Source organism: Halichoeres trimaculatus, unplaced genomic scaffold (assembly GCF_033239565.1).
Source record: "Halichoeres trimaculatus isolate MK-OKI-2021-1 unplaced genomic scaffold, fHalTri1.1 fHalTri1_scaffold_14, whole genome shotgun sequence".
In the NCBI taxonomy this organism is placed as follows: domain Eukaryota; kingdom Metazoa; phylum Chordata; class Actinopteri; order Labriformes; family Labridae; genus Halichoeres; species Halichoeres trimaculatus.
In genome coordinates this window covers 2,027,828-2,047,337 of record NW_027437192.1, presented here as the reverse complement: position 1 = coordinate 2,047,337, position 19,510 = coordinate 2,027,828, and the positions used below count along the sequence as shown (strand labels likewise).

Below are 19,510 nucleotides of genomic sequence, written 5' to 3'. Positions count from 1 at the left end.
GAGTGTGTCAGAGGCTGTGGGTGTGTGCTGCTGCTGGCACTGAGCCCAGGAGGAGGAGCCCAGCTATTGATAATTTTACCATAAGAGGGGAAAAAAGATAGATGGATGAAAGTTGGTTGGAGAGAATACATCTTTATGCAGATTTATAAAAAGCAGAACATGAGTACATACAGTAAAAAAAAAAGTAGATACATTAAAGTAAATCATCTATCACTTCATGAGTTGAGTCTCTTAATTTTTTTTTGGCAGTATTTAGACTAAATAGACTGAAATCTGTTTCTATAAGCATCAAAATAAATCAAACAACCTACGAGATGTCAGAGTAATCAAGACCAATGAAATGAAAGTATGACTTCCTCAGTGGTTTATTCTTAACCAGGAGAGTTCATTAAAAATATTAAGATCATGATTTTCAAACATGCTACCGATTCTGGAGTCCAGCCTGATTTTCAGAGCAGGACGAAATGTTCCCACGGCTCTACTGATCTGTACCGCTCTCAACAGCACACTTGTGATTCTTGAGGTACTGACGTCGAGCAAAACTCAGTCCACAAACGCCGCAGCTGAACGGTTTCTCCCCCGTGTGCACGACGGAGTGCCGTTTCAGTCCTCCACGATCCACAAACTGTTTCCCACACACGGAGCAGCCGAAGGCTTTCTCCCCCGTGTGGACCTTCAGGTGTCTGCACAGAGTCGACTTCCTGAGGAAACTCCTGTCGCAGAAGGAGCAGGTGAAGGGTTTCTCCTCCGTGTGCACCTTCATGTGCCTGCACAACGACGTCTTCCGTGGGAAACACCTCCCACAAACGGAGCAGGTGAAGGGTTTCTCCCCTGAGTGGATTCTCAGGTGTTCGACCAAGAGGATTTTGTAGCGGAAACTTGCTTTACAAACAGAGCAACTGAAGGGTTTCTCTCCGGTGTGGACTTGTTGGTGTGAGTACAAATGAGATTTAAGTTTGAAGGTTTTTCCACAGATGGAGCAGCTGAAGGGCATTTCTCCTGTGTGAACCTGTTGATGCTGAAACATGTTCGACTTCAGAGCAAAGCTTTTCCCACAGATCGAGCAGCTGAAGGGTTTTTCCCCGGTGTGGATTCTCATGTGGTCTTCCAGCTGCCCCCTCCAACAAAACTTTTTTGCACAAACAGAGCAGCTGAAACCTTTTCCCTCTGTGTGAAATATCATGTGAGCGGATAAACTCTTTTTATTGCCAAATCTTGTTCCACACTCTGAGCAGCTGAAGGGTTTCTCTTCACTCTGACTCTCCTTTTGTTTCTGCAGCGGTGTCTTTTGGCCTGATCCTGATGCACACTCAAAGGAGTTGACTGTTTTACACTCTTCATCACTCTCAGGTGCATCTTTGCTCTGCAGAGGTTTTGATCCTGACGGGGGTTCGCTGGTCTCCTCCCACTCACAGCTGTCGTCGGTCTCTGATCCGGTCTTTTCATGAGGACCTGGTTTCAAACGTCTGTCTGGGTTAAACTTCCTGTTTGGCTCTGATCCTCCACAGTCCTCTGCATCTGGTTCTGTTTTCAACCCCTCTCTCTTCTCTTCAGTGTGGTTTTCATGACGCGGTGAAGACTGAGGTTCCTCTTCTTCATCATCATCATCATCTTCAGTTTTCACAGCGTCAGGATCGAATATCACTGCGATGATTTCATCCTCCCGGACACCATGACACTGCTCTCCCTCCTGGCTGATGCATTGTTCTTCCTGCTCCTCTTTGATGTGAGGTGGTTCTGGTCGGGTTTCCTGATCCAGTCTGGGGCTCCTCACCCTCTGGAGGTCTGGAGTTTTGAAAATAAACAATGAAATAAAGGATATGAGTGCATTTACAAAAACACATCAGTTTTCTGTCTCTTCTCTACACTTTTAAGTAAAGTATTTGGGGTAATTGTCAATTTCTAGTAAAAACATTAATTTACAATTTAAAAAATCAAAATGTCAAAGGCATAAATTTAGAGGCTGTTTGCATGACAACGGTTTTAGGATGAAAATACAAAAGTATTGTTGCATTTTGGCCTCTCGTTTACAAGGAAACAGTGTTTTAGCTGACATAAGCTTCAGAAAAGCTCCAGAGAGGAGTATCTCTGAGACGCTTATTGTGGCGACTTAAACTGCCATGCATGAACCAGGAATGGAACGGTTTATGAGAAAATATGAACCAGTTCAGTTTCCGTCACTCGGTTCCAGGTGCGTGTGCTAAATACGCATCACCTCTTGCAATAAAGCTCTCAGGAATTTTTCAAAAGATTTAAAAAAAATTTTTGAGTTATTCACTTTTTCAAGTTTTCAAGTTTTTGGAATTTCAATTTTTTTCTGACAATTTTTCAAGTTAGAAAAAAAATCTGAATTTTTTAAGATTTGCAAAATTTTGTTTTGTTTGTTTTTTTTTTAATTCATGAAAGTTATTCAAACCCTTTTATTTGCAAAATAATTTGCAAATTTATGAGATTTTTACATTCTTTAAAGATGAAGACAATTTTTTAAATCAATTCAGATTTTGGCAAATTAATGAAACTTTGAAAAACATTTTTTTACACATTTTATATATTTTTGAAAACTGAAATTTCATAAATTCTGCACATTTATCAAGTCACTACATTTAATCCTTTTAATTGTTTAAAAAAATATTTGCAAATTTTAGTAAAAATTAAAAATTAGGACATCACATTCACAATTTTATAACAAAAATGTCCCTGTTTAGGTTATTTTTTTTTAAAGATTTGCAAAATTTGGATCTTTGTTTTCAATTTTTAAAGGTCATTCAAACCTTTTTTTTTTAATTTGCAAATGTTTGAGATTTTTATATTTTTTAAAAATGAAATCAATTTTTGAAATTAATTTAGATTTTTTTCACAAATTTATGAAACTTTGAGAAAGTTTTTTTATTTTTGCACATTTAAGAAAATTACATTGAAATTTTATAAATTTTGCACATTTATATAGTCATTACAATTTATTTTTTTTTTATATTTGCCAATTTTAGTAAAAATTCACATCATATTAATTTTATAACGCAAAAATTTCCATGTTTAGGGAATTATGCTCTTGATTTTATTATGTTTAGAATTTTATCCACTTTTTGGTCCTTATTGTCATTTTGTGGCTCCTGATTTAATCGTTCTGCTCAACTTCATCAGCCAGCGTGGTGTTGTCATGGAGACCTAGACGTGCCGTAAATCAGTTTGGTCCTGCTCGACCCTAGCAGGAAGCTACAAAGTAGCATTTTGAAATAACCTGCATAAATATGTATCAAAAATCTTTTTGTCAGTTTTCATAAGTAGAGGCAGTGTACAGTGTTGTGGAGACTGCCGGTGGTGTGCATATTATTTACGTAACCACAGGAGCCATTTCTGTAGACAAGCATTTATTGACATCAAATAATTTACACAGAAGCTATAACGTGGGGCCGGTCAAACAGGCAATGCACAGAAGAAAAAAAATGTGATACACACCATACAAAAATAATCTGTCCATTGTTTTGTAGTCGTTGCAGCTATAGAGCATATCGCATATTCTGGGACGCAGAATCCAGGTCGTCATTCCCGCTTGTGTGGTCCTTCGTGGGATTTAAACTGGTCTTCGATTGAACCGGGACACGTAGCCGGCAATGACCTCCTCCGTGTCAGGCCGCTGGAGCTGTGCAGTCAGGTCCTCTGGGATGGGGATGGCCAGTACTGCATCTGTGAAAGGTGCCGGGTCTTTGAAGACTTCCTCAAAAATCAGGTCCATCATCTCAGCAACATACCCTGTTTTATAAAACACAAACACAAAGACTGTTTTAACAGTTTTCCTACAACTGGAAGTTTTTTAAATACCTCTTGGCATTTATTTATTTTTATTTATGGGTTTTCTGTGTCAACAACATTTAATTGAGTTTATACTGTAAGTGAATAAAATGTAACTGGTCCCTGAGTCTGGATATTTCTGGACATAATTAAACAGAAACAGGTAAAAATTTCACACAGTGTGTTGTTGATGTACTGTGTTGTAATATATTAATGTAGGCCATCTAGTGTCTCAAAGTGGTTATAGCAATAGTTTAAGCTGTTTGGAACCTTTCCGTAGTTATGAAGTCAGCCATTAGCCTTTGATAGCCTGTTAGCTTTTGACATTTGAGATTTGTATTCTGAAGCTGAAGTTATACTGATGTATGCTAACTGCTAGCATATTGATGCAGTTTCCCATATACGTTAGCATCAAGCTTGCGCTATTTTGTTATTTTGGTAAATAAGGTGATTTATACCATGTTGAATGTACTGAATATGAATCTCCTGAGAGAGAGTGATGAACATTTCTTTATGAAGTCAGTTCTTCAGGAAAACTTCAAGCTGAAAATCCTGAATCAGTTTTCTTGTGAAACGTTAGCTAACTGCTAAGCTAAGATAGCTGCAGCAGACTAGTCGACGTAAGGCCTACGATATCGACAGATTGAAACATTTCTTATCGATTCTCAACAGGAACTGGTTTTTGATTCTCATCTCTAAACACGTTTTGGTTGAAAAATAAAAAAACAATTCAACACGTACGGAAAGTTGGCTCTGTCTTTAGTGGTTCAGCTCTGCATTCTCCCTTCATGGCCTTTGGAAAGTGGACCTTGAAGAGGGGTAAACCTTCGTCTGTTTTGGCTCGTGGTCGGTTAGCGTTTTCATTAAAGTGCATGGCAGCCAGGTAGAGTCTAAAAGTACAGAAAAGAAAAAAATCAAAGATGAAGCACTGACAGAAACTTTAGGCTACACACTTGCACAAGCTCAAAGTAAATACATTTTAATTTACCTGCATAACATTTCCAGAAACGGAAAGACGACATTCTTTGGAGCAAAACGAAGGACGACGCTGTGAAATGTCTCCAAAGATGAAGTCTGGTGGTGAGGGCTCAGCTTGGCAACATCCTTCAAAGTCCTTTTGTTCATCAGCAGCTTCTCCAGTTTGTAGAAGGCAGGAGTTGCTACAAATGATAAAACATGTTTATAAAGTACAATACAGTAAAAAAAAAGTTGCAATTATACAAATATCTGATTGCTAGTATAAAAATAGAGTAGTGATGGTCAGCACCTGCTGAAATCCATTTGTTTTTGTCCCTTGTCTGGCCCACTTCATGCAGGCATGCTGGGTAAAGAGGATCCTCATGTGTATGGATGTTTTGCACGTGGTTCAGGATCGAGGTCCACTTTGCTACTCTCTCTGGCCCGGTGGTTGATGTAGCTGCGGTCCAGTAGACGTGGTTTTCGATGGTTCTCTTCCACTTCTGGAGTTTTTCACAGTCTTTCAGCTTACACAGCTTCTCCAGTTTCTTTGAGATTTCTACAGTGCAAATAAAATATATTCATTTTAGTAAAAACAGGCCTAAATTGAAGGATATGTCAAGTGCAAAATCATTTACGAAGTATGAAATAGCCTCACAGCTTTTCACTGTTACTCTAAGGGGCCGTGTATACTACAACAGTTTTAGAAACGCACAAGTTTTGTTGCATTTCAGCCTCGCGTTTACACGGAAACGGCGTTTCAGCCGACCTAAGACGCCAACTTGTTGCAAACTATCGTGTTGTGCTTGTGCTGCTCAATCTGATGAATCTGACTGTCTTTAACTAAATGAGCATCTGTTGCTCCACTTCTGCTCTTGGTATTTACCAACACATCAGATGATTGGCTCAACTCTACTTCAGAGGAGATCTACCAAAAGCTGCTTCTGGACAAGACAGTTATAGCGCCACCTACAGGCCTGGCATGCTCACTACAGCGTTTTCAGTCCTTTTGCTTAGCCCTGTTGGCTATGGCTGCCTTTTGCAGCAGCTCTCTCTTCTTTGTCCGTTCCTTGTAATTTTTTCGTATCTTTTTCGTCATCTTTTTATTTGGAGTGGATCATTACTTTGTATTGCTCATTTTTTGGTCATGGACACCAAACTTTTTGCGGCTTCAGTGATATTTTTACTACTTTTTCTCCTGTGTTTGTCTGGAGATCCTACATATAACCATGGCTGCATTGTTTACACGTGAAATCAGCTGTTAGCTAACTGGTGCTAGGCCGGATGTTTCCCACAACGCTCTGGTTCTCAGGTGTGAGCTTAAAAGTGACAACATGGACCTGTCCTTCCATCCATCGTTATTGGGTAAGATCTATCTCCAATAAGATGGACGAGCTAGCATCATGCTATTCACAGACATGGCTAACAGAGCTAACACTAGACACCAAGGCCACATGTGAAGAGCTTCACCTGCTGTGAGCAGACAGGATCCAGGAGACAGAGACTGAACAGACTGCTGAAGAAGCTCAGTCCTGGACCCTGTGGAGGTGGAGGCTGGCTGACTGGACAATGATGGACAAGCTGTCAGCATTGATTTTCTTATGGAGCTTTTTGCACTTTCTATACACTTTTTTACTTTTGTTTTCTTGATTGCTGCTGTGACTTCAATTTCTGCTTTACCACTTTGTGCATAATGCACTTCTAGTAGGGCGACTTTGTGGTTGGATGATGAGGATGTGGATGCAAATGAAAATCGGGAAATCTACCTTTTCCCATGGGACAGACATCATAGAAGTGGGTGATGCTGCTCTCCCTGAGGAACTTCTGGATTTGTGGATGACGGTCGGTAACAATGCAATCAAGAGTTACACCACGTGCACCCAACAACTCCAGGCTTCTCTTCAGGCCTTCTTTCTCCATGTGGTGGCTCCCACCAACCTCATTGCTCTGTCACCCCGCCAAAAAAAAACCCAATAGAAATTAGAAAACGCATAATTGACATTCATTCAAAAATTGAAATCAATCTTTTGACAATTTGAATTGTAACCACTCACCTGAACCAACTGGATGTCCACGATGGTGTTTGTAGAGAGGTCCATCATTGTGTAGCTCCCAAACTTTGCAGAATGCCCTGTTAGAATAATATATCAAATATAGTTTATAATATAATATATATAAAATATCAAACACCTGTATAAATTGTATTATGTCGGAAAAATATAAAAACCTGGAGAGTCAGCCCTCATGTCGCCACCAAATATAACTTTGTCCTCCTGACTGAGCTGCTGCAGCATCGCACCCTGCAATGTTTTCCAGTGGTGAATGACTGCAGGCTCAATGAAGGCTCTGGCATGCCGGCGAAACTTGTCATATCCGAATAACTGCAGCTGCATTGCCTTGAAAACCTGTTGGTAGGAGAAAAAAAAAACAAGGTTTTTCTAAAAATGATGCCTGTGGTTTGATCTGAATTAACTTCCCGGTCAAAGCCATAGTCAAAGAATAGGGATACACTGATTATCGACCAGGCCGATTATCAGAGCCGATATTTGGCATTTGAAGCATATCGGCATCTGCCTATTTTTTATAATCTGTCCCACCCAAAGTACCATCTGATTGGTTAAGGAATGGGAATCGAAAACCAATTCCAGTTGAGAATCGTTGACAGCTCCATCAAAGAATCAATATATATATATATTATAACGTTATTCTTCTTCTACATTTTCAAAATAAACTTTCATGCATTCATTCATTCATTCAATATCATTAATCTTTTTGCTAATCAATCAATTTCATTCAATTAACAGGGCTCAGAAGCATCAGAATTGCGGCTTTATTTTAATTACACCTACTGCACAACCTTGAATGAGTGGAAACACCAGCAACTTGCAGAAGCAGTTATCTATACTGGGATGTATGTTTGGCATTGTTGCCACTGAGGGGAATCGTTAAAGAATTTGCTGGATTAGCAGGATCGTTAACAGCATTGGTATTGATAAAATCTAATCAATTCCCATCCCTAGATTGGTTACAAGCAGAGCCATGGCTTGGGAAACAGCCAATCAGCAGTGCAGTTATTACAGTTATTGCAGTTACATTGACATTTTGGAAAACTTAAGCTATTTTTTTTTTTTAAGTTTAGTTTAACTTTATAAAACATGCTGCTGAGCCTGGGAGCAGTTTAATAAACTCATGCTTAAAGGTATTTGAATGAAGTTAAAATACTGTTAATCGGCCTCCTTGACTACAAATAATCAGTATCGATATCAGCCCTGAAAAATCTATATTGGTCTATCTCGATCAAAGAGTCAAAGAAATGTAGCTGTTCATCATTTACCTGTTCAATTTTAAAGAAAGACGCTCCACTCAAGTACACAGCTGCAGAAAGGTGGAGGTTCCCGGCTGGAGTGCTCCCAAGGACAGGCTGGCTATTCCAGCGTCTGTCGAACTCACAGTGGGGGCACCGCTGCTCCACGGACAGGAACGTCCCCAGCTTTTGTGTCTTCACATCACACGCCCGCGTGCACACAGGACACACAGCAAACAGCTGCATGATACAGCTCTCAAACACTATGTATTTTCTTTCCTTGTGGCTGGGAGTGGGTGCTGCATCTCTGTATGAAAAAGAAATATGTTGTGAGCAATTAAACAAGTTGAGCTTTCTTCAGCAACAGAAACTGAATTAAAAAATAACGACGCAAACTAAAACACACACTGCAGACATATTAGAGTAACTTACGACAAAACCATTGACTCTGTCGATGTGACAGAGTCGGCAGGGTCACAGGTAGATTCCTGCTCTTTTGACACTGCTACAGAAGAGCTGCCCTCCAATGCATCTCCATCCTGCTCCCACTCCTCCTCCAGGTCGAGACGAGGCCTCTTAGCAGGTCTCTTCACAGCCGTTGATGAGGAATGCAGAGGGTCTGCAGAGGAAGTCCCAACACCAAAATCCTTGCAGGACACAGTAGCCTGGACACCTGTAACCAAATATCATTAATTCTAAAGAAAGTCCACCCATATGACACATAAAGACAGTGATAAATTGCACTATAATAGGTAATTTTGAGAGGTAAATGATTACAACTCTGTGAGAAGAAAACGCACTCAAGGTGGCAACAGACCTGAGCTTCTGATATGGGGCTGAAGCGTCCTCAGGGACAGCTGTGTGCCGACAGAACGGGTCCCTAGTGGGTCGGTCTGGCATGCAACATCCCTTGATACAGGAAACTGTATGGACAGACTTGATGCACTGGCCTGTGTAAAGAAACAAAGGTTACACCAACATCTTCTCAAATATGTAATAACAACAACAAGTAGTGCAAAAATCTCCTTTCACTTATTTCCTGCAACTCAGCGGTGATTATACGACTCTGTGACAACAATGTAATATTACATCATGAGTGTAAAAAGGGAACAGCGGTAGCGGAAAAAACAGAGATTCAGAGAAATAAAAGTTTGTTTATGATTGTTTACCAGCAGCAATAAAAAAGCACTAAAACATACCCTTAATTCTTCACAGGCTTTTTGTCTGAATGCAATGTTTTCTCATCGGTTACACCTCTCAGGTTAGCCTCAACTGCTGCAGTTAGCATCAGGTAAATAAAGCTAACGTTAGCAGCTTGGTGCTACCGAGCAGAAAGAACTGTGTGCAGCCTGGACTGCTAGTTTTTCCATGAGGGACATCTATAGAGCAAACTAAACTGCAGCAGAAAGATACACATGTGTGATGACTGTGGTCTTACTGTGTGTTCACACCAAGAGGCAAAAGAGGCAAGCACGTCGGAAGTTCATTCATTTTCAAATTTTTCAGCCTCAGTCAACTTTATGGTAATTAGCTATGACGCAGTTCAGCGGCAAACGGTGGCAACCAATCAGAGTAGAGATGTCCTTCGACCGAGCGGGCCCTAAAGAACAACACATGTAACTTTGGTTCCTAGTTACGTCTTGGTAACAGAAAAGCTCATAAACTGTGTTCAGGCTCATCCTGTTCTTTTTAATATCCGACTTTTTAGCTACTGCCACCAATAACAAAAAACAATGTGTAGTGTAGTCTGTGGCAAAGACGTAGCCTAGCCTAGCATGCTAGCATTTCTTGCTCCATCTGAATGAGATGACACCAGGGCTCCAGACTAACTTTTTTCAGCAACGATCTGAGGTTTACTCCAGGGGGCGCAGGTTACTTTTATTACCAAACAGTCTCTGCTGGATCCTTCTGGATCCTTCCATGGATGGCTTCGTACCGGACTGTGTGCCGGGATCTGAACGGACGCCGGTAACCTGGTTTTCACTTGCCTGTTTTGGGCAACCTTTTTCTTCCTCGAGGATTTATCTTTTGTTTCTTGTGGATTAAATTTGTTTTGTGTTACGGATTTAAGAGGACCGGAAAAAACAGGATTAAAGGAGCGTTTAAAATAGTGTGAAGAATGACAGCTTGTATTTTTTCGTTAGTGTGGAACTTTTTCATGATTTTGGTTTATGAACTTTGCGACTATTGTTTTATTTTGGTTGTGATTTATTTTGGAACGGGGAATACCCACGGGCTGCGCAGGGGTTTAATTTATTGATTAAAAGATTAACATTGAGTCCGGCTCCTGGGTATTTTTCTTTAGGGTTATAGAACAAACACACACACACACAGTGCAAATGGGCGCTCCTTACCACCACAGAATTTAAGTATATTTCAAAACTGTAAAAGTTCATGCTTTAAGCAGCTGTTGCTGTGAAGAAGTCCGCTGTGCGGCTCCTTTAAATGACAAGCGCGATTTTACTCTGACGTCAGTCACGTGACGAGCGGCTCAGGCCAAGAGCACCCATCTGCAGGGACTAAGCGTTGCCATATCGTCAACACATAGCGGGCAAAGAACAAACCGGAAGTTGGTCTTCTTTGTGTTATATATATATATTTTTTAAATGTAAGAATGTGCAATCAAAGTTATTACAGTACTTGAGATTCTTTTGTTTTGGGAGTTTTTTTCTTTTTTTTTTAGTATTGCCAAAGTACAATTAACAATATACACATAGTTGCAGCCAGGGGCTAAGATACAGCAATCATCCAACAAAGATTCACAAAAATATACACATAACAACACAAGAAAAAGGAAAGTTAAAATATTCTTCGTGTTCTTTTTGACTTTTTTGGCGCCACGGTGCTCTCATTTAACTGAATAAAGGACATGTTCAAGATTTTATTCAGGGCTCCATTACAAAATATGTTTTTATTTTCCTGTTTATGGTTAACGGATTCAGGCTGGCGCTACACCCCTGGTTGTGTTTTCTTTATTATGTTTTGTTGTATTTCTGGTTTAATTTTTTGTTTTCTCTTTTTTTTCTTACATGAATTACCGTTTCATTTAAAGCGTGCATAATACATGTCAACAGCATAACGTCTACAAAATCTGGTTACAGCGAAATTTCAATTGTGTTTCATTGAGATCTGGTATTATTGGCTCGAAGGGGCGCCCGAGTTCCTGCATGGTGTCGTACAGCTGAAAAGGGGAAAAAAAATAGACGAAGAAGACCAACTTCCGGTTTGCCTTTTCTGCTATGTGTTGACGATATGGCGACGCTCAGTCCCTGCAGATGGCTGCCTCTCGCCAAGGCGGCTAAAATATTTAGCCGCTGTCCACCTTCTTGGGCGTGCTTGCCGCTTTTGCCTCCTTTGGTGTGAACGCACAGTTAGCGTCCATAATAACAGCTAACAACATTAGCTCCGCCGGGGGCTACCGCGACAAGTAGTCACATCTGTCCAATCAAAATATAGCATTATGTATATAAAGATAGCTTCAAGTTAAATATATGTCTATATATATTCTCTTTAATTTCCCCTGATATTATTTACGTCTGTGAGTGTGTTAACGTAGTGTAAGGAAACTAAATTACAAACCGTAACTTACGTTAGCTGCCATGCTAAAACCGCATTCATCAGGCTATCGCGCTAAGTAGAGCATATAGTAAAGCAACTTATTTGGTAAAACTTACAGCTCCCACGTATGTAGCTGGGTCACGGACAGTTGGTACAGATCCATGCTTCAGCTTCAGGTTCTTGGCGAATCCTGCGTTGTATTGACCCTCGTTGAGAAAGCAGTCCGAAGTGAAATGGTGAGCACACACATACAACAGCTTATGAGTTGTTGTGGGTGGGCCTCCATCAAAAATAAAATTAATCCACTGCGTCTTCAAGGCCTCAGATGATGGAGTTAGAAAAATACTTCTGTGCTCGTTTGTGCAGCCAACAACACAGCAACAGCAGTGCTTTGCTCGTACCTTCGCCATGTTTGTTTTACCGAAGCAGCCAAGGTGAAAAATGGCAGGCCTGAAGGAGTTAGTTTAAAAGGATCATGACGTCATGCAGGGGGTGTCTCAACTTCGCGTGTTTGAGCACACATGTCCTGAAAGCAAACTCTGTCTGGAGCAAGCAAGAGGAGGAGACAATAGATTTTTTTTTTCTGGGGTGTTTGTGAACAGGCTGGGGACGCATTTTACTGTTACACAACCAGTCTAAAGTGACTTTTGCATTATGTGGGACCTTTCATATAGTGGACAAGAAAACTAGTTACTGAGAATGTAATATCAGATTGTGTGTATGCTGTTTAAAATGATCCAATGCTGCATCCTCTCACATTTTTCCGGAGTCACAACTAACAGCATTTTTTATAACCAACTGGAACTTTAACAAACTTCTTGGGACTCAGTCACAAGAAGAGGAAAAAAGGAGGGGGATTGAAAGGTGACTCTTTAATTCCCCTGGTTTTATATTTGATACAGTCTTTTGTAAATAAAGGAGAATGCAGTATAATCTTAATGCGTTTTCTTTATCAGGTTCAGTCTCAGAAAAGTAGAGCAGGCTGTGTGTAGAAACCCACATCAACACAATCTTTAACTGATTACGACGAGAGTTTAATAATACATTTAATAGAGAACCGGGTTTTCAGTGGATTTAGCAGAAGTTAAACATGATCTCAATAAGTCCCCTTAAACTGATCTGTTGTTGATCCACACGGTTGGATCAGTGAACATGTTAGAAACACGATAACAGTGAAATTTAACAGACAAAACATTGTAAAAGGGAAAAAGCTCGAACCTTCTCTCTGAGTGTGAACAAAGGAGGTGAAAACAGCGTCCATGAGTTCTGGAGTAGCTTCGCGTTAGCCGAATGCTAACCTGCAACTGCTCTGGATTCGGTCTCGAACTTTCTTTTTCTAACAACATCAAAGAAGACATAACATCCTCAAAGTGTTACTAAAGTCATATCTTCAATATTTCTACACATAAACGGACTCTAATGGTCCTCCATGACCGTACTAGAGCTAACCGGTCAGGGTGTTAGCCACTCAAGCTAACATGACTCTTCTTCCTCTGCATTTAATTTAGGGGCTGGGCAACCTGCTCAAAGCTGAATCATCGCCACCTACTGAGCTGGGTGTTTGATTTGAGACATTACCTAGGGTGACCATATTTTGATTTCCAAAAAAGAGGACAACGGCACTGGCCTCGAGGCACAATATATATATATATATATATATATATATATATATATATATATATATATATATATATATATATATATATATATTGTTTAAAAAATTGATATTTTTTACTACATAACTACAAAAAAGTACCGAAAATTTGTACCGTTGAGTACCGGTACCGATTGCCAGGTACCGGGCATTGGTACCATATCGTTTCAAATGTGGAAGGTACCCATCCCTAATAACACCATGGACAATGGCTTCAGTCTTGGTGCGAGCACTACTAAACTTTTTAGCAATGTCAGAGTCAGGAAATGTCTTTTTTAGCAAGGCACTGGTGCAATCCGTGGACCTGTAGCTGTTGAGGTGTTTTACAGTATGAAATGCCATTGCACCCTCCACTGCATTTACAGCATCCTCTGTTTGCCCAGGTCTAACAAAGAACTCAGTCAACTTTGCAGAAGAACTCTCACCTCACACAGCTTTTTTATGTTTTTCGGTGTCCATGTGAGCTTTGAGATCTCCAGCACCTTTATTGGACACTGAGACATATGTGCCAGCTTTGCACACGGTACACTCCGCATCCCATTTATCCCGATCGGGACGGTATGTCGCAATTTTTTTTTTGCAGTTCATCTGTGAAGCTGCACTTATGCTTAGGCGTCTTCCGTGCAATACAGCTCCGCTGTCTAGACAGCCCCCTGTCTTCTCCGCTCTCCATCTATGTCTCTCTCTCTCTCTCTCACCTTCTCTCTGACCCTCTCACTCTCTATGTGTGTGTGCACGCGCAGAGCAGACCTGCCCACAAGGCAGCCTCTCGGTAAGTGATGCGCATCATAGTATTGTTTGCAAGCGCCTGTCAATTTACGGACGCGCGTAATGGTCCTTTGAAAATCAGTGAACACCGGACATTTTCGTGAATTTATTAAACCCGCCCGGACACCCCGGACAGGACGTAAAAAGTGGACATGTCCGGGCAAAAGAGGACGCTTGGTCACCCTACATTACCGCACTGCAAAACCTGAAAGCGAAGCGTTTATGTCTTTTTTTCTGATAAAATGTCACATTATTCTGAATATGATCCATCGATGGGGATGTTTTGTACGGAGCGTGGTTTGTAGCATCAAAACCCAGCGCGATCTTTTAGAAACGGATCTTCTGCATCTACGGGAGGCTGAGGCGCATGCGCGAAAGAGAACGCTGTAAAAAGTACCGTAGCCGACCTGACTGTAAAAAACAAACTGCATTTCTGGGAATAAAAAGAATGAAAATAAAGTAAAACATAAGCAGAGAAGAGATCTAGTGTTTACAGACGCGCATTTTATGGAATAATGTTCATGATGCAGATAGAAAACCTTTGTTTTTAGCCTTTACTACATCAATCTATTTTTTTTAAAGGTGGGCACTTTTTACTGTGTGCTTGTGCAGTCCGAGGAAAACACACATCTGAGGGAATTATTGCTTATTTATCACTAATTTCAAATACTTCTTATTTAAATATTTTGTTGCCTATCACTCTTTATTCATCCAAGTGTATATTGTTCTGAATATTCACCCATTGCAATACCCGAGCATTCACCTTAATTATTAGATATTCAGTCTTCTACCTATAAAGATAGCACACCACTTTGGAGATTTAATTCTCTATTTTTGGTAGAAAAAGAACTTTGCAAATATCAAACTCTATTGATGAGTTTTTGTTTTTCAATGACTCCTCTGGAAACACACAAATATTTCCTGAGTGGTCACATAGTTTCTTTACCTTACCCTTTCTAATAAAAAGTCTATTGCCAGGCTCAATCAATTTACACCTGTAATTAGTAACATGGGTTAATGGTTAAAAACACAGGCTTAAGGCTAACACAGGAAAAAAAAAACAAAAGCTAAAACATGGGTTGAAGGCTAAAACATCGACCAAAGGTTAAAACACAGGCTAAAGGCTAAATCACAGGCTAAAGGCTAAAACATGGGCTCGAAGCTAAAACATGGACCAAAGACAAAAAAAATACAGGCTTAAAGCTAAAGCATGGGCTAAGGATTACAACAGGCTAAAAGCTCAAACACAAGCTAAAGGCTGAAATGCAGGCAAAAAGCTAAAACACAGGCTAAAGGCAAAAACAGGGGCTTAAAGTTTAGACATGGGCTGCAGTATTTAAAAAGGCTAACAAATAAAATGCAGGCTAAAAGCTTAAACAAAGGCTAGAGATTAAAACAGGGGCTCAAAGCTAAAACATGGGCTTAAGTATAAATTATGAGCTAATGACTAAAACACAAGCTAAAGGTTTAAACACAGGCTTCAAGCAAAATGGGGGGCAGGCTAAAGGCTAATCATAAACTTGTTCTTGCTATGTTGATTTTCTATTGAGTGTCTCTCAATCCCTCATTGTTAAGTTTCTGATTTTTTCCTCAGGGGAAAACATTTTTCACCCTTTGTGAGGCTTAGCCGACACAACACAGCTGAATAATGATGCATGTTTGTTCAAGGACCGGGCCAACCACACAGGTGAGTAAGAATGAAGAATGACGATGATGAGATGAATTATTTTGTTCTGGATTCAAACTAAAAACACTTCTCTTCACTGAAAAACATGTCGAAGGTCCGTATTCTGACACAAAGACAGGGAGAGCCGACCTCCTCCAGCAGGAACTGGCTGCCTGACATGGAGACAGAAAAGAGCATAAACAAAGCCACTGAGGTGTATCTGAACATGTGCAAGAATGTTTGATTGATAAAAGTTACATACAATTAAATTAAATTAGCAGTACAAAAATATGACAGAAATCACCTTTTTCAATCCCTCCATACCAGTAGGTGGCGATATGTCTAAAGCAGTGACAGACCCACCCAGAAAACACAGGAAGTAAAAAAAAAAAAAAAAAAAAAAACCCGCGGCAGATGAGTTTTGCTACGGAGGTGTTTGTGATTGACCGCCTGAAAAATGTCTAAAGTCCAAACAGTGAGAGGTTTGATCATCCAGAGACTGAGTGCAGCTGCTGAAGAGATCTTTGAGCTGTTTGAAAGAACGATAGCAGAGTACGAGGAGCAGCTCTGTCGATCTAAAGAGGAGAACCAGAGACAACAGAAGCTTCTGGAAGCTGTTTATAACCCTGAAGTCCGCTTACACAGAGCAGGTTTGAGCTCATTTCTTTTCATGTGTTTCCTTTAGATTGTTTAGAAAGCTGCTCCTGATCCCAAACTGTCCCTCTGGTGTCCTCTGTAGTGACTTTATTCATGCTAAAGGCTAAAACAGGAGCTAAACGGTAAAACAGGCTCGAGACATAAAACACAAAATTAGGGCTAAACACAGGCTAATGGCTAAAGGCTAAAACAGGAGCTAAAACCATAGACAGTATAAAGGAATTATTTGTTTATGAACAACGGTGGATGCGCGCGCAACTTGGGGCGGAAGCTCTGCCGAGTATGATGGCTGGTCAACCGACGAGGGAGAGTTAACCCCACAATAACACCTTGTTTGACTTAATAGCATCACTTTAACGGATGGTAAACGGCTCCCAGGTTTGTGAACCAAAACGAGCACACAGACTGCTGAGTCTGAGACCAGGTTCATGATAAAAGAACCAGAAAACTACGTCCAGAGAACTGCAGCCAATCATTAATGGTTGTGTATTTCAGGGTTTATAGACTGGTTCATTATTTCATCATATTACGTCATTTTACTTTGTTCCTAAATTCTTTTTTTGTTCATTATAATTTAAAGCTTTAGTTACTACTTCCTCTCCATGTTGAGTCTATGTTTGGTAACAACCACGGCCCCAAACAAACTTGTTTCATCAAATAAGCAAAATAAAATCTGTAAAGACAGCACATTTATTTACACATCGCAGACATCACTGGTGTTTCAGCGTAAAGTGTGACCCTGTTAACTGCTGACTCGCCCGTAGTCACCAGTTAGCATTAGGGATGGGTACCTTTCACATTTAAAACGATACGGAACCAATGCCCGGTACCTGGCAATCGGTACCAGTACTCAACCATACCAATTTTCTGCACTTTTTTTGTGTTAATGTGGTAAAAATATTATTTTTTATAATAATAAAGTACACTTTCTTTTTCAATTTAACATATTTCCTCTTCCATAGATAACCTTGCAATGCCATGCTCATGTCCAGCATGAAAATCGCTTACTCCTCCACTTCATCACAGTCACAAGGATGCATTTGGGTACCTAAACATGGTACCTTTTGATTTCACCTGAATCGGTACCGGATACTTTTGACAGAATTCGGTCGGTACCTATGAAAGTACCCAATTCAGTACCCATCCCTAGTTAGCATGGTTGCTTTTAACTCCGAAACACAGGTTACTCTCTAACAGTCAAAACATCATAGACTTTGCACCTGTTCCATACATTTGGATGCTAATCACAGGTTGAATTTAGTGTTCATCCTTCTCCACAGACGTCCAGCAGCTCTTGGTGAGTCCTGAAAATGTTCCCTGTGAGCAGAAGGAGAGGGGCCTCAGTCTGGACCAGGAGGACCCAGGAAAACCAGCCCACATCAAAGAGGAACAGGAGGAACTGTGGAGCCATCAGGAGAAGGAGCAGCTTCATGGACTGAAGGAGGAAACCACTGAGTTCCTGTTGACTCCTGTCCCAGCAAAAACCACAGAAGAAGAAGGAGAGGAACCTGAGTTCTCACAGCTTCATGAAAAGCAGACTGAAGAGATGTTACCCTCTGAGTCTGATACTGATGACAGCAGTTATTACCTGGAGGAGTCCAGTAAACCTCATTCAGGTCTGAACCATGTCAGTGACATGGAGTGTAACACTGTAGAGACACCACTTAGCTTTTCTGACTGTGCTACAAGCTCTGATCCAACGGAACCAGAAGAACTCCAGAAACTTAACGAAACACAAAAAGAAAAGAAACCTTTCTGTTGCTCTTCTTGTGATAAAAGATTTGACACTAAGGCTCATTTAACACGGCACATGAGTTGTCATTCAAGTGAAAAACCGTTCTGTTGCTCAGTTTGTGGGAAAAAATTTAGCCATAAGACGTATTTAGCACGACACATAAAATTTCATTCTGGTGAGAAACCTTATATCTGCTCCATTTGTGGTAAAGGATTAACCACCAAGGCAAGTTTAAAAAGACACATGGTTTGTCATTCAGGAGAAAAACCCTTCACCTGCTCTGTTTGTGGGAGAAGTTTTGCACTACAGAAAAATCTGAAGGCACACTCTTTCGTTCACTCAGGAGAAAAACCTCACAGCTGCTCACAGTGTGGTAAAAGATATCTGACACCTTTACGACTTAAGGAACACACTGCCGCCCACGCAGGAGAGAAACTGTATAGTTGTTTACTCTGTAATTCCAGATTCTCATCCAAGAGCGTGCTGAGTAGGCATGTTAATACCCACACAGGAAAGAAACCATATAGTTGCAGTGTTTGTGAAAAAACATTTACTCGGTCAGATTCCCTTAAAAATCACTCTTGTAAAGCTGAGAGTAGCTGAAAAAAATGAAAAATGTGTTTTGTTTTAAAGCAAGAAGAGCTGTTGACTTCAGTGTTCATTTTCAAAGTTGGTTTCTTTACTCTCCGTCAGGGGTCTCAAAAGCCATGTTTCCACCAAGCAGACCGGTTCAGTTCGTCTCTGTACGGCGTGCATTTTGTGGCGTTTCCACTGACTTATCCTGGGACAGATCCCCAAAAAACCAAGATAAGCCGTCCCACTTTTTGGGACCCTTTCGTCTGGGTGCCAGACTGAACCTATCCGCTCCCGCAAGGTGGAGTTACAACACTGCAGCATAATTACCACAAACACAGACGGTAAAAAAGGAAGAAAAAGAACACTGACAGCGTTTTCAGAAACTGTGAATAAAATGTCTCTTTCAAAGGCTGAAAGAAAGGTTGATGTGGAGCACAGAGAGTTCAGGAGAGGTGGGAAAATGATTATTTCTGTGTCGAGTTTAAGGGACAGATCTGATCAAAATCTTCAGACCAGTTGAAAAATTGCTAGAATTTACCTTTTGCTAATTTGTTTCTGTTGTTTGAATATTTATCTGCAGGAACACTATAAACTCTCTTTTAATGTTTTTATATTTGTATGTTCATGTGTTGGTGGAGTCAGGGGTCAGAGGGTAAACACAGAGGTGGCTGAACTCTGGTTTAGGTTGTGTTTCCATTAATTGATGGACAGTTTATCTTCACAAAGATGACTAAACTCTGATCCAAAGAGGTGGATGAACTCAATCTTTAATAAATGACATGAGCAATATGTGCTGTTGTAGCCTCTTTATTGAACTTAAGTGTTTCACATAGGCCGTATGAAATC

General features: G+C 40.4%; 3 protein-coding genes across 3 annotated transcripts; 1 reads left to right on the top strand and 2 right to left on the bottom strand.

The window, feature by feature from the left end:
- Positions 1-118: 118 nt before the first annotated feature.
- LOC141802544 (uncharacterized) lies at positions 119-14,358 on the bottom strand. The gene is made up of 3 exons (XM_074686081.1): positions 14,223-14,358; positions 12,827-13,186; positions 119-1,785 (listed from the first exon to the last, which is right to left on the bottom strand). The coding sequence occupies exons 2-3, from the start codon at positions 12,867-12,869 to the stop codon at positions 479-481; spliced, it is 1,350 nt and encodes a 449-aa protein (XP_074542182.1). The 5' UTR covers positions 12,870-13,186; positions 14,223-14,358; the 3' UTR covers positions 119-478.
- Positions 3,484-12,018, bottom strand: LOC141803222 (uncharacterized). Its single transcript, XM_074687183.1, has 12 exons — positions 12,010-12,018; positions 11,725-11,814; positions 8,868-9,000; positions 8,483-8,723; positions 8,081-8,357; positions 6,974-7,151; positions 6,801-6,877; positions 6,513-6,693; positions 5,057-5,305; positions 4,778-4,949; positions 4,531-4,679; positions 3,484-3,750 (listed from the first exon to the last, which is right to left on the bottom strand). The coding sequence occupies exons 1-12, from the start codon at positions 12,016-12,018 to the stop codon at positions 3,572-3,574; spliced, it is 1,935 nt and encodes a 644-aa protein (XP_074543284.1). The 3' UTR covers positions 3,484-3,571.
- Positions 14,359-16,095: 1,737 nt separating the features above from the next.
- LOC141802546 (uncharacterized) lies at positions 16,096-19,443 on the top strand. The gene is made up of 2 exons (XM_074686085.1): positions 16,096-16,346; positions 17,634-19,443. Exons 1-2 carry the CDS (start codon positions 16,154-16,156, stop codon positions 18,689-18,691), a joined length of 1,251 nt encoding a protein of 416 aa, XP_074542186.1. The 5' UTR covers positions 16,096-16,153; the 3' UTR covers positions 18,692-19,443.
- Positions 19,444-19,510: the final 67 nt, after the last annotated feature.